At 39.3% G+C, this 16,249-nt stretch overlaps 1 protein-coding gene across 16 annotated transcripts in view; it reads right to left on the bottom strand.

Moving 5' to 3' along the window:
* The window catches only part of DOCK9 (dedicator of cytokinesis 9), a 334,214-nt gene that overhangs the window by 213,356 nt on the left and 104,609 nt on the right, over positions 1-16,249 (bottom strand). For all 16 annotated transcript variants that reach the window (XM_075061515.1, XM_032771458.2, XM_075061519.1 and 13 more), the window contains exon 2: positions 9,185-9,301. In XM_075061515.1, the coding sequence (XP_074917616.1) occupies positions 9,185-9,301 (117 nt within the window). The remainder of the gene's footprint in view (positions 1-9,184; positions 9,302-16,249) is intronic.

Raw genomic sequence — 16,249 nt, 5'->3', positions numbered from 1 at the left:
TGCGAATGCCTCTTATTTTCAGCTAACATTGTAAACATGAAGCAGGCAGCATTATCTCCTGCAAATGTAAACAAACTTGTCTGAGCCATTGGCTGAACAAGAAATAGGACTGAGTGGACTTGTAGGCTCTAAAGTTTGACATTGTTTTATTTTTGAATGCAGTTATTTTTTGTACACAACTCTACATTTCTGAGTTCAACTTTCATGATAAAGGATTGCACTACAGTACTTGTATGAAGTGAACTGAAAAATATTTTTCATTTTTACAGTGAAAATATTTATAATAAAAATAAATATAAAGTGAGCACTGTACACTCTATTCTGTGTTGTAATTGAAATCAATATCTTTTAAAACATGGAAAACATCCAAAAATATGTATATAAATGGTATTCTATTATTGTTTAGCAGCACCACTAATCGCAATTATTTTTTTTAATTGCACGATTGTGATTAATGTCTAATTACTGACAGCTCTACAAAATAACGATAACAACAAACCATATGAGAGACAAAGCCAGCCATGGTGGAATGTAAAGAGGGTAAAAAACGAGGCAGCAAAGGACAGAGTGATGGGGAGAGAATAGATGGCTTGGTATGTCACGTGACAATGAAGATTGTTTTTTGAGGTTGGAGAAACACAGACCATGTTTATACCTTGACAGGAAGAAACCAGAGGAAAGCAAGAGGTTAAGAATAAGGAAAAGGGAAGGGGTGAAAACAGCAGAAGTTACCACCTGCCCAGTAGTCCTGTATATTAGAATGCAGCAGAAACAGCAGCATCTCCTGCCTGAAGATGAATAAGCTGCAACTTCAGAGATCAGCAACAAAAAGAGGGGGAGAGAAGATGATCTGTACCCTATCCCTCTCCCGCCCCAAGGCCAGTGGGAGCACAGCAAAAGCACCAAAGGACCTTTGAATAAATGGAAATATGGAGGTCTAAGAACAACTGATTAGAAGATAGTGAAGCTATCTACCCCACTGACCTGCTTCCCATTTTTCCCATAGAAAGATTTAACGGATGCTGGGTTTCTTCTGCTCTCTTTCCGATAACTCTTTGGTCAACAGACAGGATGGAGAATTGCAACAACAAAAAAACTTCAAAAACAGACTCCAATGAGACACTGCAGAATTGGAATTAATTTACAAACTAGACATCATTAAATTAGACTTGAATAAAGACTGGAAGTGGATGGGTCATTACACAAAGTAAAAACTATTTCCCTATGTTAATTTTTTTTCCTGTACTGTTACTCACACTTTCTTGTTGACTGTTGGAAATGGGCCACCCTGATTATCACTACAAAAGGTTTTTTCTCGTGCTGATAATAGCCTACCTTAATTGATGTTTCGTTATAGTTAGTATGGCAACACCCATTTTTTTCATGTTCTCTGTGTGTATATATCTCTTTCTACTGTATTTTCCACTTCATGCATCTGATGAAGTGGGTTTTAGCCCATGAAAGCTTATGCCCAAATAAATTTGTTAGTCTCTAATGTGCCACAAGTACTCCTCATTCTTTTTGCTGATACAGACTAACACGGCTACCACTCTGACACCTGTCAGCAAGCTAAGTATCTTATTGTCAGAAGTCAGCCTCCACCAGAGGGTTCCTCCATCCGTCCAGCACTGCACCGCATTTATTTGAGGGAATGTGTGTGTCAGGATATTTTTCTCTTGCCCTCTTCAACTGCCTGCTGCCACACAGGAGCTCTACTCAACTTTCATGTGGCCAAACTTCTTTGAACTATTGCTACTTGAAATATTTAGGCAGGAGTAGAATGTTCCAACTCCAAAAAAGAGAAAATGTATTGATGATGGTGAAGAAACTAGCTATATTACCATTGTGTTTGTAAACTGACCAAAACTGGACATTTACACATAGTGCCTTATTTTCAGAAAAAGCAAGGCCAGCTTACACGAAGAATTCAGCAATGCTCCATCCCTGCTATTTTAATACTACCCATCTGTTAAAGCAATGGAAGAAAATATTAAATGCTGCCTTTATTTTCTACTCCAAAATCAGAAAGGTTCCCCCCCACCGCCCAAGTGAATCTAATGTTTATGAAAGATGATTCACTGACCGTCCCAGATCCTGAATGCTTCTACATAGTACTAGTTTGTGTTCTTGGCACATTCACATGTGCAGGAGCTGATCTGGAGGAGCTGTACTGCTGCCAGAGTTCCCAGAAGGATTTATGACAGAGTCATGCAGAATTCACCATAGGGGCTCCCAGGTAACACACACAAACACACCATTTTTGGAAAGCATATGAATGCTCTTTGCTTTGTATCCAGCCACTTCTGCTGATTGACTTCAAAAAGGGTGGGGACTGTAGTGTTGCAGCTTGTGCTCACCTCTTTTCAGATAGTTAGTCCTCAGGGGAACTAAGAGAGAGTAGGGCCAACCATTATTTAGTCCATAATGGGTGGGGAAGCTGCTGTGTAAACTTTCCAATGGTACCCCAATGGTGACTAGTTCCACTTTGTTTGCCTTAAAACCTTGGCTTTTTTACTGCAAATGTAACAGAACAACAGGAGTGGTTGTGGCGTGGACACTAAACATAGATTAAACACACTTCACACAGACCATTGTACAGGAATATGGTAAAAAATACTTTCAGACACTACTAAGATGAAGAAAATTCAAAATGGTGACTAGAAGTGAACAACTTTGTATTCCTTTAAATGTTTCCAATTGCTAAATCAAGAATTAGAAAGCTATAGGACACATAAATATCCTATTAATTACTCTAATGGAAATAAGAACGAGCCAATTAAGCAAACCTTCTAATAGTGAGGGTCATACTGGAATATACTGAAGTGAAAAATTCATACTGATCTTATACATTTTTAGAAATATTATATTGTACAAATCACTAAAATAGCTTTTAAAGTCTATATAGCCAAGAGAATCAGTTAGCAGACATAACAGAGCAGATAAGCAGCCTGGACAAACAGTAAATTTCTTAGCACAGACCAATTTCCACCTGTAAATATTCTTACCAATTAAATGAAACAGGTGTATCTATGAACAAATGCTTCAAATTAATTAACAGCATTACCTCAAAAGATCTGTGCTATCATCCCATTTAAGCATGTCTCTTTGGGGGAAAAGGGGAGACAAGTTCTACTTCCATAAAATACAATTGTGAAATTTGTGTCTAACAAAACCAGCAGCATAACATTGTACTATACTGTTTTGTTTAAAGATACTTAAGTCTTCACAATGCCAAACTGCTAAGGGCATACACAAATGAAAAGGAGAGTCCAGACACCGTTTCAAGTGGCCCAAGGGCTACAACTTTATTAAAACCACATCTAAACTTTCTTCCAAAGTCTTTATAATTAGCTGGGCTTGGCTTCCTTTTCAATTCAGTAGCTTTTAGATTGTAATCTGTCTAATCTAAGTAAAAGGAAAACACCTGAATAAAAATAAAAACTGAATACTGCATGAGAGAAAATGGTTTGAACACAGTCTTATACAAGGGTCAGAATTTCCATCTATAAAGAGATTGTTACAAAATGCTTACAGAGGTATTTCTGAATATTACAGCTGAAAGTAACTCTCTTAACTATATTGCCTTAGGAAAAGGACCTGGGCATCTTTCAGACAGCTCATTGAGAAGCTGACACCAAACAAGATGTTAAGATCCATTAGAAACAGGATGGAAATTATGGAAAATATACCACTATTATTTAAATCAATGTTGTGGCCTCATCTAGAATACAGTGTGTGGTACCAGGTGCTGCATCTCAAGAAGGGGGGTTCAAAGAAGGGGAGAAATGATTAAGGGCTGGGGGGGAGAATCAATGAAGAAACTGAAAAGAACAGTTTAATTTAGAAAGCAGACAAATAAGAGAAGACATGATAAAAATATATAAAATAGTAAATGGTACAGAGAAGGCAGAACAGGAGCTTGTGTTCTCCCTGCCTCATAACACAACAGCAAAGGGACTTTCAATGACATTGAAATGTGGCAAATACAAAACTGACAGAAGGAAGTTATTTTAATTTTCTTTTACACAATACATAAGCTATTGAATTCACTGGTATGGAATGTTGTTGAGGCCAAGAATTTAACTAGATTCAAGAAGGGATTGGACATTTATGCATGTAAGAATATTTACAGAGTTATCATAGTTAATAATAATACATTTTGGAAGAGATTAAATCTCATGCTTCCAAGCATAGCCCAATTTCCAACAACAAGGGACAGTGAGATTTCTTGCACCTTCCTTCCTTTGAAGAACCTGATGCTGGCCACTGTCAGACACAGGATAGTGGTCTAAATCAGAAGTTCTCAAACTGTGGTCTGCGGACCAAAAGTGGTCCGCGAGCTCCATTCAGGTGGTCCGCAGATAGTTCCCTCTAAGGCGTGTGCCTTGGTAGCCGCACACAAGAGAATGAAGGGCCACCCACCTAATTAGTGGAGCTGCGCAACCATGGGACATACAGGGCTGCGGTGGCCAGAGAAATAGGTGACTTTCCCCAGCGGCAGGGCTGCGGCTGCCAGGGAGAGAGGGACATCCTTTCCAGCCTCATCTCTGTGGCTGCCGCAGTGGGGGAGAGGGCACAGCCATCACATTAGAAAGGTAAGACTACTGATACTAAAATATGAGTTGTGTGCTATTATTTGTAGAACAAAAAAAGTTAATTACTTTTTTTTATATAATGCTTTTATTCAAAGCGCTTTACAATAGTTAGCTAACGGTACAAACACATTTGGAAAGATCATTCAGTGGTCCACCAAGACCCTCAGCAATTTTCAAGTGGTCCACAAAAAAAAAAGTTTGAGAACCACTGATCTAGATGGATCGTGCGTCTGATCCAGGGTGGCAGTTCTTCTGTTCCCATCTTCCCTATTCCATTTCTCAGTTTAAAAGGCTCTTTTGCTAACAGACAGCACTGCCAGATCTAGCATGAAGTACTACTGGATATTGTAGGGGGAGCCAAAGAAGTGCTCAGTTACTATGTTAACTGATAGGTGCTATATAAGAAGAGAGAAAGGTGGTCTAAGATTTCCTTCATTATGGTGGTCTGATGTAACTGACATCTGAGGATGTCTACACCACAGCTGGGAGTCAGCCTTTAGACCAGATAGACAGACTTGCATTATCTTGGCTCAAGTTAGAGCACTAAAACCAGCAGTGTGGCTGGATATTGTGGCACTGCCTGCAGCTTGGGCTAACCACCTGAGTTCAGACACAGGAGATCGAGCAGGTTCAAGTTAGGGTGGCTACTGCTACAAGCTACTGCCTGTGCCACAATTTGCATACAGCTACTTTTAGCATGCTAGCTAAAGCCCAGCTAGTGCTAGTCTGTCTATCTGGGCTTGGAGGTTTGCTCCCAGCTGCAGTGTATCCTGGACACACCCTGACCCTGGAATCCAAAGAAAGGGAGAGACCCTAAGACCTTACTGTCACTTTGTTCTCAAAAGGAAGACTGAAGAGGTCATGTTTCTCAAACAGCAGATTGGATACTATGGTCTAATTTTCTTAGGATGGTCAAGAGATCTGCAATCAAGAGTGTAAGAGTGACAAAACTGTTCCAATTGACCTAACCACAACTCTCAAAGAATGCTTGGGGAAATGCTTTTCAAATTGGTTTGGCTTCAGTGTATTTCTCCTTAGGCAAGTAGTCCAAGAAGAAGATTCCTAGTCCAGGAATACAATTTACTTGAACATTTGCCTCCTCACAGTTAGCAATCTGAATGGATAGAACAGCAGAAATATGTCTTGCAATGAAGAAAGCCCAATTTCTTTGGTCCTCCTTGAGCTATCACATAAGAAGAACTGCTAATTTTGGTCTTCTTTAATGTAGGACAATGCGCACACATCAGTGCAGGGCAGATGAAAAATCAGAATTCCTGCTTTAGCCCATGGTATTAGTGTGATGCTGCAGTTAAGCGTCATGATGGCAGCAGTCTAGAATTTGAAGAGAAGTGTATCATTCACAGCCAAAGTGATATTGTTTTAGGATTTTCTTGATTTAGCATTTGTGGTCTTGTGAAGAAATATAGTTGAACAAACTTTAATATTTTGTGTGACACTGTATAGAATACTAGAGCTAACAAAACAGAAAAAAGGTAGAACAGCTGCATACAGCAGATGAGCAGAGCAATAGTTCTGAAGCCAACTACTCACAAAAGTAGAAGTATAAGTAAGGGTGTTTGGGATACTGTCCTTTACATAATCTTGCACCAAACATTCAGATGTCTAAACATGCATGAGGCCCCCCAACAATCACAGCTTTCAAAATAGCCTGCAACTTACTGAACCAGAGGGACATACTTCCCAGAATGGGGATCTATAGAGAATGGTCAATGGAGAAGCATGGATTTGTTCACGTATTACTCCTGGGAATAAAGGGGCATATGACAGAAGATACTAGAAAAACACACAGGGATCCAATAATTTTCAGTGAACTTCCAGATAAGCTATTAAATAGGTTACAGAATAAATGGAAAAAATGTCAAAAATTAGTAAAAATTATAGGACTTCATTGGCTCTCTCAGATAAATAGTAATGATTGCCAAATTTTACTAGAAAATGTGTATTTTCAGCTACTTGGTTGGTAGTTCTTTTCCCTAAATGTAATACAATAGTTTCTTATGAAGAGACAACAGTATTCCACAGCTGGTGAGGATATACACTGTAAAAACTTCTTACAAAAAAACCCCAAATTCTTCTGAACAGAACTATAAATCCACACATAGTGCAAAAAACCTTAGGCTGCAGGAGTGCAATACTGGTGAAGGACTTTTGGAAGTCACCATTACAGACCAGTCAATTTAACCTGAGTACCCAGAAAGATAATGGAGCAAATAATTAAGCAATTTGAGAATACTTAGAAGATAATAAGGTGATAAACAACAGTCAGCATGGATTTGTCAAGAACAAATCGTGTCAAATCAACCTAATAGCATTCTTTGGCAGGATAACAAGCCTTGTGGATGGGGGAAGCGGTAAATGTGGTACTGTATATCTTGACATTAGTAAGGCTTGATACTGTGGGCTTGTCTACCCTGGCACAGTACAGCACTGCAACTTTCTTGTCCAGGGGTGTGAAAAAACACACCCCTGGGCACTGCAAGTTTCACCGCTGTAAAGTGCCAGTGTAGATAGTGTACCAGCGCTGGGAGCTGCACTCCTAGCGCTGGGAGCTATTCTGCTCACAGAGGTGGTTTTTTTAGAGCGCTATACTGTGACTACACAAACCATGTTAAAGCACTACTGCGGCAGCGCTTTAACATTGCCAGTGAAGAGGTGCCCTGTCTCACATGATCTTCTCATAAACAAACTAGGGAAACGCAACCTAGATGGAGCTACTATCAGGTAGATGCATAACTGGTTGGAAAATCATTACCAAAGAGTAGTTATCAGTGGTTCACTGTCAAGCTGGAAGGGCATAGCAAGTAAGGTTCTGAAGAGATCAGTTCTGGGTCTGGTTCTGTTCAATATCTTCATCTGATTTAGATAATGGCAGAGAGAGTACACTTAAAGTTTGCAGACAATATCAAGCTGGGAGGGGTTGCAAGCGCTTTGGGGAATAGGATTCAAGTTCAGAATGATCTGGACAAACTGGAGAAATGGTCTAAGAAAATAGGATGAAATTCAGTAAGGACAAATACAAAATACTCCACTTAGGAAGGATCAATCAGTTGTGCACATACAAAATCGGAAATGACTGCCGAGGAAGGAGTACTGCAGAAAGGGATCTGGACGTCATAGCTGATCACAAGGTAAATATCCATCAACAGTGTAACTGTTGCAAAAAAGGAAACATCATTCCGGGATGTATGAGCAGGAGTGTTGTAAGCAAGACATGAGAAGCAATTCTTTCACTCTACTTCACATTGATTAGGCCTCAACTAGAGTATTGTGTCCAATTCTGTGTGTCACATTTCAGGAAAGATGTGGACAATTTGGAGAAAGTCCAGAGAAGAGCAATAAAAATTATTAAAGGGCTAGAAAACTTGACCTGTGAGGGAAGATTGAAAAAACTGGGTTTGTTTACTCTGGAAAAGAGAAGACTGAGAGGGGACATAACAGTTTTTAAGTACATAAAAGGTTGTTACAGAGAAGAGGGAGAAAAATTATTCTCCTTAACCTCTGAAGACAGGACAAGCAGCAATGGGCCTAAATTGCAGCAAAGGCAGTTTAGGTTGGACATTAGGAAAAATTTTCTGTCAGGTTGGTTAAGTACTGGAATTGCCCAGGGAGGCTGTGGAACCTCCGTCATTGGAGGTTTTTAAGACCAGGTTAGACAAACATCTGTCAGGGATGGTCTAGATAATACTTAGTCCTGACATGAGTGCAGCGGACTGGACTTGATGACCTCTCAAGGTCCCTTCCGGTTCTATGATTCTATTCTTCTTCTCTAGTTATATATATGATTTTATTTCTAGAAAATGTTTATTGGATACTATGCTCTCTACACAGAACTCATGAAATCTAAAGAAAAAAATTATGGAGGTAAAACATTCATACATAGGTCTCTTTCTGCTCAGTGGTGACTTACTCCTTTTGCAAAAGAGAATCCCCATGTATTGTATACAATGTTGCCAATTCTCCTCCTAACATCATAAAAGCCACAACATTGGTGGTTTTTCCTAAAAGCCTGAGCCCCTGGAGCCTTGTAATTAGATGAGAATCTCAACTTTCATTAAAAAAAAGTTTATATCCATTGTTGTGCAGAAAATGCTTGAAAACGTGACCCAACTGTACCTAAGGAGTAAAAACCAGACAGCAAATAATGAACACAAAGCGTTATTTAAGTTAGGATTTTTAAACCAGTCATGATATTTTGGGTCCAATGGACAGCACCAAATCCAGCAGGTATATCAAAAAAACTAAACTTATCTAGGAAAAGTTTTTAAAAGCAATAAGGGCTGCCATTATCTGACCAGCTGCCTCTCAAGCAGGAAGCAAGCTGGCTGTGTTGAGGAAGTGGAACCTCCTATATCCTGAAAGAATGGTGGAGTTTGTCAATATTTTACCAGTCTGCACTAGAAAAATCAGGCAAATTAAAAAGCATGAATATCCAAGGACTCAGATGATAGAAAGATCCTTAGTTTTAGAAATTCAATGCTGTACTTTATGGTTTTCCATTCACCTATTCCAGTGTGTCATGTCTGTAACATTACTAACAAATTTCATTGAAACGGAAGTTAAATAATTACCTGAAAGTCATCATACGGGAAAAGTAGCATCTCACGTAACGCATCATTTAAAATTTGTGTTTTCCTCTGAACAATGACATTTTCGTAGTCTATTGGCTCAATTAGCTTTGGTTTTGCCTAGAAAATGAATAGAAAAGATACTCAAACACACTGCGAAAAAATTACAATTTTATACTCATCTATCTGTCTAAAATTGCTATATATAAAGCTACTTGAAACACAATTGACGTCAGCTATCACATAAATTTGCAGCATTCAAAAATAGGATTTTTTTTTTTAAATATCACATTACACAATACAGTTGAACCGTAATGACTAACAATTACACATAAATATGCCGATTTGTGTAAGAGGTAAGATACAAAAAGTGTTTGAAAAAGTAAGGGAGGACAGAATGGAGACTACAGCAATACTCATAGACTTTAAGGTCAGAAGGGACCATTATGATCATCTAGTCTAACCTCCTGCACAATGCAGGCCACAGAATCTCACCCATCCACTCCTGTAACAAACCCTTAATCTATGTCTGAGTTATTACTGTGGCAATACTCATTTAGGATATGTTTTCACTGAAGAATTAGCCTGGGCTCTTATCCAGATGTTGCCCTTAACCTGGCTACCAATCACACACAAAAACGTCTGACCTGGGGTTAATGGTGCTTTAAACCTGTTCCAGGTGTCACCATTGGTTGGTATAGGTTTGAGTCCGGGTTGTGCTTTAATCTGGGCTGTTAACCCACCTGCTTTGCAATGGGGACACAGGCTAATCAACATGGGTGCTGATACTCCTTCAATGCCATCCCACAATTTCCCCGGACCACATTTTCTTTCACTCTACCTACTCTCCTCTTCTGCACTGGAAGACTTCTTCCAGTTTATACACAGCAGTTTGGCCTTTAAACCCTACACTGCATGTGTCCTGCTACATTTCCACTGAACTTTTACAGTACTTCAACAGTGATGCAATCTGACAAATCATCCTCCCAGTGCAATGTTAACTGATGCTGACATCAGGGTTCTGGTGTGCCTCTGGATGAGGTAAGCTAAGACCTAATATTTGAACATATTTGTCTGTTTTCAGGTAATCAGCCAAACCTTGGGTGGATTACTTAATGAGTTTGCTAACTAAGAACACTTCCACACAGGCCCCGGAAACAACAACAAAAGTTCTCCCACAATACACTTCATAAGAATTCATAGAATAACCCAATTCAGGACGCCGAAGAGACCTGAGATATCCCTCCAGAAGTCCTAGCATCTCAGATGGGTAAGTACAACACAGTATGGACACAGCAACACACATCTGGCACAAATAGAGATTTGCAGTAGAGATGTGCAACCCAGACTAGGTTAACCCAGGCGCCAATTACCCAGGTTAACTCTGCAATGAAGACATCTCCTTAGAATCACATGCAACTTCAAGTGGACACATACGGTTTTTGCCAAATACACAGGTTTGTTTGCAGCTACAGCCACTCTGCCTAGTAATATTATAGTATGTCTGTTACAGAGAATCTCTCTCGAGGGTTTGGTTTGATTTTTAAAGAAAGTTAGTACTCAAAAATGTGACCATTAAGTGTTTATAATTAAAGGCTTGTCTACATGGAGAAATTGAACAGCACAGCTATAGCAAAATACTTATTCTGCTATAGACATGCTCACATAACACATATCCCCACCCCATGTAGACACTATACTGGAATAAACTAACTTTTATTCCCGAATGCAGCATCCACACAAAGGAGTTATACCAGTTTAGCTAGCTATAGCTATTCCAATCAATTTTCCAATGTAGAGACACCCTAATTATTAATAAGTTTGACTTGGTGCTTTGGGTCAAATGTAGGCTTTTAGAATAATCACAAAAATTAGGCTCTAATCAGAGCACTTCCACATCAGATCCCTACTTGGAAAAGTCTGAATAGTATTAAAACACATGATAACTAATACTTGATTAATATGAAATCTGTAAATTAGCAACTCTGTTGATGCCAAAGAGTTCCAGTCTGTCTTGCTGAAATGTGAAGAACACAGCTGTTTACATTTTGAAAAGTCTTCTGTGCAATCAAATAACCTAGAAAATGTTGAAAGTAACCTCAGATTCTGCAGAATAATTTTAAATTTGGATTGAAATTTAAGATTTTCTTGCGTCAGTTAAACTGAAATACCACAGTAACATAAATACAAATAATGGAGACAATGACAATTACACAAGGTTTTTCTGTGAACGGCACTTTAATTTGCTAATACTTACTTAGGGTGACCAGATGTCCCAATTTTATAGGGACAGTCCCAATTTTAGGGGCTTTTTCTTATATAGGCATCTATTACCCCCCACCCCCATCCCGATTTTTTTACACTTGCTGTCTTATCACCCTATACTTACTGCATATGCTCAGTAATTTACTCCTTGATTGGATCAATTAAGGTCAATGGCACTAATCTGGAAGTAAATTTCTACTCAACATCAGTGTAGATGGCAGAATCTGGTTCTTGCTGAAAAATTAGCTGCATAAAATGGGACTCACCTATTTCTCTAATTTTTTTTCTTCATCTAATAACCATTTAAAATCCTATATCCTACTATTTACAATACTAAATCTATAAAGTGATTATTAGCTTGTCATCAAGGTACTTAATCTATTTTTAAAAACTGAATGATAATCAATCATGGCAAAAGACGTCTTAAAGATAGTAAATTGTTTTTTCTTTCATGTATGAAGCAGATTAGTCAAATTTTGATAATAAATCTTGGAAGGCTTTATCCAGGAAAGGTTACCAGCGTTCACATGCTTAGATTATAAATTACTTCAGATAATCTAATATCTACCAGATGGTAAGATTCACGGTAACTAAATATTAGAATATTGGAGGGAATTCAAAAGGACAACAAAATGATAAATTTGGAAAATAAGACTCATCAGGAGAGATTACATGAATTGGGTATGCTTAGTCAAAAGAAAAAGCAATTATTTACAAACACATTGGAAGTATGATATAGAAAGGAAAAGTTAATTCTCATTTATTTGTACAGCACAATGTGCTTAGTTCAACAAGACCAGAACAATAGCAAAAGAATGCACATGCAGTGTAGAAGGGAGAGTTTAGTTTAAAAATTAAGTAAACATTTTAACTATTACATAAGATAAAGCTAAATTAAAAACGTTATTTAAAGTCAAGTATTTAAAGTTAGGGAACAGGAAATTTACGGTGACCTGTGAAATCTAATTTTGACCCCTTGTGCATATATTAAATCAGACAGGGGTCACAAGGGGAAGAAGGGGACTGTGACTGCATAACTTAAGACAGTTTTATTTGCAAATGCACGAGAGACAGAATTAAGGTTGCATGACCAACCTTAAGTTGGGCATTTCTTAACTTTCAGTATTTGACTTTGTAACTAAATTGATGTTCTTTTAATGTAATACAATTTCCCAGTTGTGTTTTGTTTGTTTGTTTTTAAGGAAAACAGGTAAAAATAACATATATACCCATCATCAGACAGGTTTGAATCCTGAACCTTCACCACCACAACATACTTGATTGCTACCACTGAGCTACAGGACTAACTGCACTAGTTAGCAGCAAGAGAGCTGTTATTCCAGAATGCAAAACCATGCTCTTAAGTGTTCCCAGCCTCTGTTTGCCAGAAAACGGGAACGGGCATCAGGGGATGGACCACTTGATGATTACCTGTTCTGTTCATTCCCTCTGAAGCACCTCACACTGGCCACAGTTGGAAGACAGGATACGGGTATAGGTGGACCATTGGTCTGACCTAGTATGGCCATTATGTTCTTATATTAATGGGGACAAACTGCTGGATTCTGATACTGCATCCATTTGGCTCACTCTCCTACTTCCTACCAAGAACTGGGGGAGCTTTCCTGTCCTGTGTTGTGTCCCCATGGGATCGGGGTAAGAACTAGATTAGATGAGGTGTCCAGTTTGGGCTTCTTTCTTGCACAAGCAAGAGAAGGGAATGGACTGTTTTAATACAATTTCACTATCAGCAAAAACTGAATGAAATTCAAAGTATGAAGAAAAACAAATCAGTTCTCTAGCCACGAGATTTCCCCAGCTGATATCCAAACTTGCTACAGAACAATAAAGGTGCAAGAACGTCTCAAAGAAAAGGACACAAAAAACTCTTTTTATAATGGAAAGTGTTGGGGAAACTAAATATTAGGGGTCATAACCAGGTCCCCTACAACAAGAATATTTTAGCAATGGGAGAAGTTAACGGAACAGTACAATTACCTCCACTAGAAATATTCGAGAATGGACTATACATCCATCTATTACAGATTACTTAGAGGTAATAAAATTAACTCTATCATAACTAAGCAGCTTGACTATATTAGTCAGCATTTTCCTTCATGTTTCAATTATTTCATTAATACTTCTACATAAAAATGTTAGAGGGAAATACAATTTCTTGCTATTTTTTGGTTCTAAATACACAGCCTTGTCAGTGAAGGACAAGAACATTGCAACAGGGACTGGATGAACAGCTGATGTTCCTATTCATTTTTTTCCTCCTGCCTCTGAAATAGATGTGGCTGAACCAACTGGCTCAATGGAGGTGGCTTGATGTGTCTCTTTGGGAAGATTGATCTAGCCCTTGTGACAGTCAATTAAGCCGGTTTCCTTGAGTAAAGTTGTATGCCCCAGAGGATCAATAAGACTGTGGCTAGAATGGGATAGGAGTAATGCAGTAGAGGGCACATGGGCAGTACCAGGTAGGGTGGTCCCATTGAAGCTCAGACCTCTTTCTACTATCCCTCAGACTCCTCCCTAAAACCTGTCCGTGATTCCTAGTGAGCTAACCAGAGAAATAACAGATCACTAGTGGGAAACAGTTTTCTCCTCTTGCTGAGCAGAGCAGAAATATACCTCCTCTCACATGTACCCTTTGTATAAAGGAGGTAAATACAGAGGACACTTGTTTAACCTTGCATACCGGTGATTCCAATGCTGGTTGTTTGGCGATCATCTCTCTTCATTTTTGTAGTAGAGGTGACTCAGGGCTGAGCCTTCCAATAAGTCACTTGGCACCATATAAAAGGTTTTTAGTGACAAGAAACCAAGTGCCAAGGCAGGGGGTATGATGGAGGTAGTCTGTACAGAGGTGGGAAGTACCAACACTACAATAACAGAACACTGAGTTCTGTGGTTCTAGGTACCAAGGCACTTGGTGCCAGGGCTGATGCAGAGAGATCAGTACCAAGGGCTGATTTAGAGGATACCATACGTGCTGCCTTAGACGTCATTACCGGGGTACCAGAATTGGTCTTTGGGCTTATGAGCCTTAGACATATTAGCCCAAGATGAGTCATATAGCTGATGACCCTTCAGTGTCTTGCCAGGTGCAGAAAAAGGTGACTTGCACCTGGGCACATCTTTGCAGTGGTGCTCTTTTCAGCCCTTTGGATATCAATGCCCACACAGTAGCAGAAAACTGAGTGGATGGGGCCCAGGAGTTCAGAGCAGACTCCCAGCTCTCTGGGACAGTGACTGAGAGACACTGAACTGATGTCTGAGGTGGCTTACATGGACAGCTCTAGAAGGAAAGCTTTCAACCTCACTTCCATCACACTCTGGGTATGCTTTAAGAAAGAGCAACAGATGGATCATTTCCTTCTCTAAGGAAAAGTGGGCAGCAGGATTGAAAGAAAACCGTGAAACATTTGTTGCACATATATGCTGCACATTAAGTTTTTACTATTCTCAGAAATATGCATATTTTGAATACGTATTGACATTAATGAAGGCGAAGAACACTTTTTTTTGGCTAAAGCATGTATGCTAGTCGGGTGCGGTGGCGCACGCCTGTAATCCCAGCTACATGGGAGGCAGAGGCTGGCAGATGGCTCAGGGGTTCTGGGCTACAGTGCACTATGCCCAATGGGTGTCCGGTGCCACTGAGCCTAACCAGCGGGTGGCTGAAGGACTGGCTAGAAGAACAACACGAATGACGTGTTGTGATCGGCGCTCTGAGAGGGATGATGGACCCATCGATCACAGTGATGTATGCCAACTTACGGGCTTCCATAATAACTTCTACTGTAAGGGTATATCTACACTCAGAGCTGGGGATGCAAGTACCAGCTCAAGTAAACATACTTGCAGTAGCTCACACTGAGCTAGCCATACTAAATACAAACCTGCCTAGAGCCTGGGAGTACATTCCTTGCCCATGCTGTTATGGCTACACTAGTGTTTTTAGAATGCTAGCTCAATGACAAGTAGTGCAAGTATGCCTACCCAAGCTGGGAATCACACCCCCAGATCCAAATACAGACATAGCCTAAGTCTTTTAAATATTTTTCAAGAGCAGTGGAGGTTTATACCAAAAAACAAACAAAAAAACCCCCGCAAGATTAAATACTAAAATGTTAATTAAAATAAATGTATCAAACTAAGAAAGCCACAAAATCATGATTTATGGTTGAAACTGTCAAACTTCACCTTCTTGAGCTACACTATCACTGACAATTTAAACCAAGTTTGAATGTTCAGACTTCACGTAATAAACTAACTTTACCACAGTAAAATAGGAAGTGAGTGTTTTCTAAAAACAGTATTCAATTGTTTTCTAAAGCAACACAATTTAAAAAGGTTACATTAAAAGCCAAATGAGGAAAGCAGCATCCAGAATCTTTCGATCTGTTTGCGTATGCACTTTTATATGTAGGATAATTTAGCTATTATGCTAACACACACAGTATGTGTTTTATTAGCACAGAAAAAGGGAAGTTTCCCACACACCTATTTTCTTCAATCACCCCCTTCTTGACCCTTTATGCCACACATTTGATCATCTTCTTCGCTTTTTGCATAAGGGCTATAAACACTAGTCCTCCAGTTAAAAGGTGTGTAAAAAAAGTTTTAATACTATCATAAGCATCTTTCCCAAATCTGAACCTTAGCATCCAAAATCTGGGTGCCTAGCATGAACCCTTCTAAGCTTACTTACCAGCTTAGCTTTGATCTTGCTGCCACCAGCCAAAAATTCCAGGGTTTTGGCCCCCTCTGGTCTCCCCAAACCTTCTTTGGGGGACC

Source organism: Chelonoidis abingdonii, chromosome 1 (genome assembly GCF_003597395.2).
Source record: "Chelonoidis abingdonii isolate Lonesome George chromosome 1, CheloAbing_2.0, whole genome shotgun sequence".
In the NCBI taxonomy this organism is placed as follows: domain Eukaryota; kingdom Metazoa; phylum Chordata; order Testudines; family Testudinidae; genus Chelonoidis; species Chelonoidis abingdonii.
The sequence above is the reverse complement of the archived record's forward strand: the minus strand, read 5'-3'. Positions and strand labels throughout refer to the sequence as shown.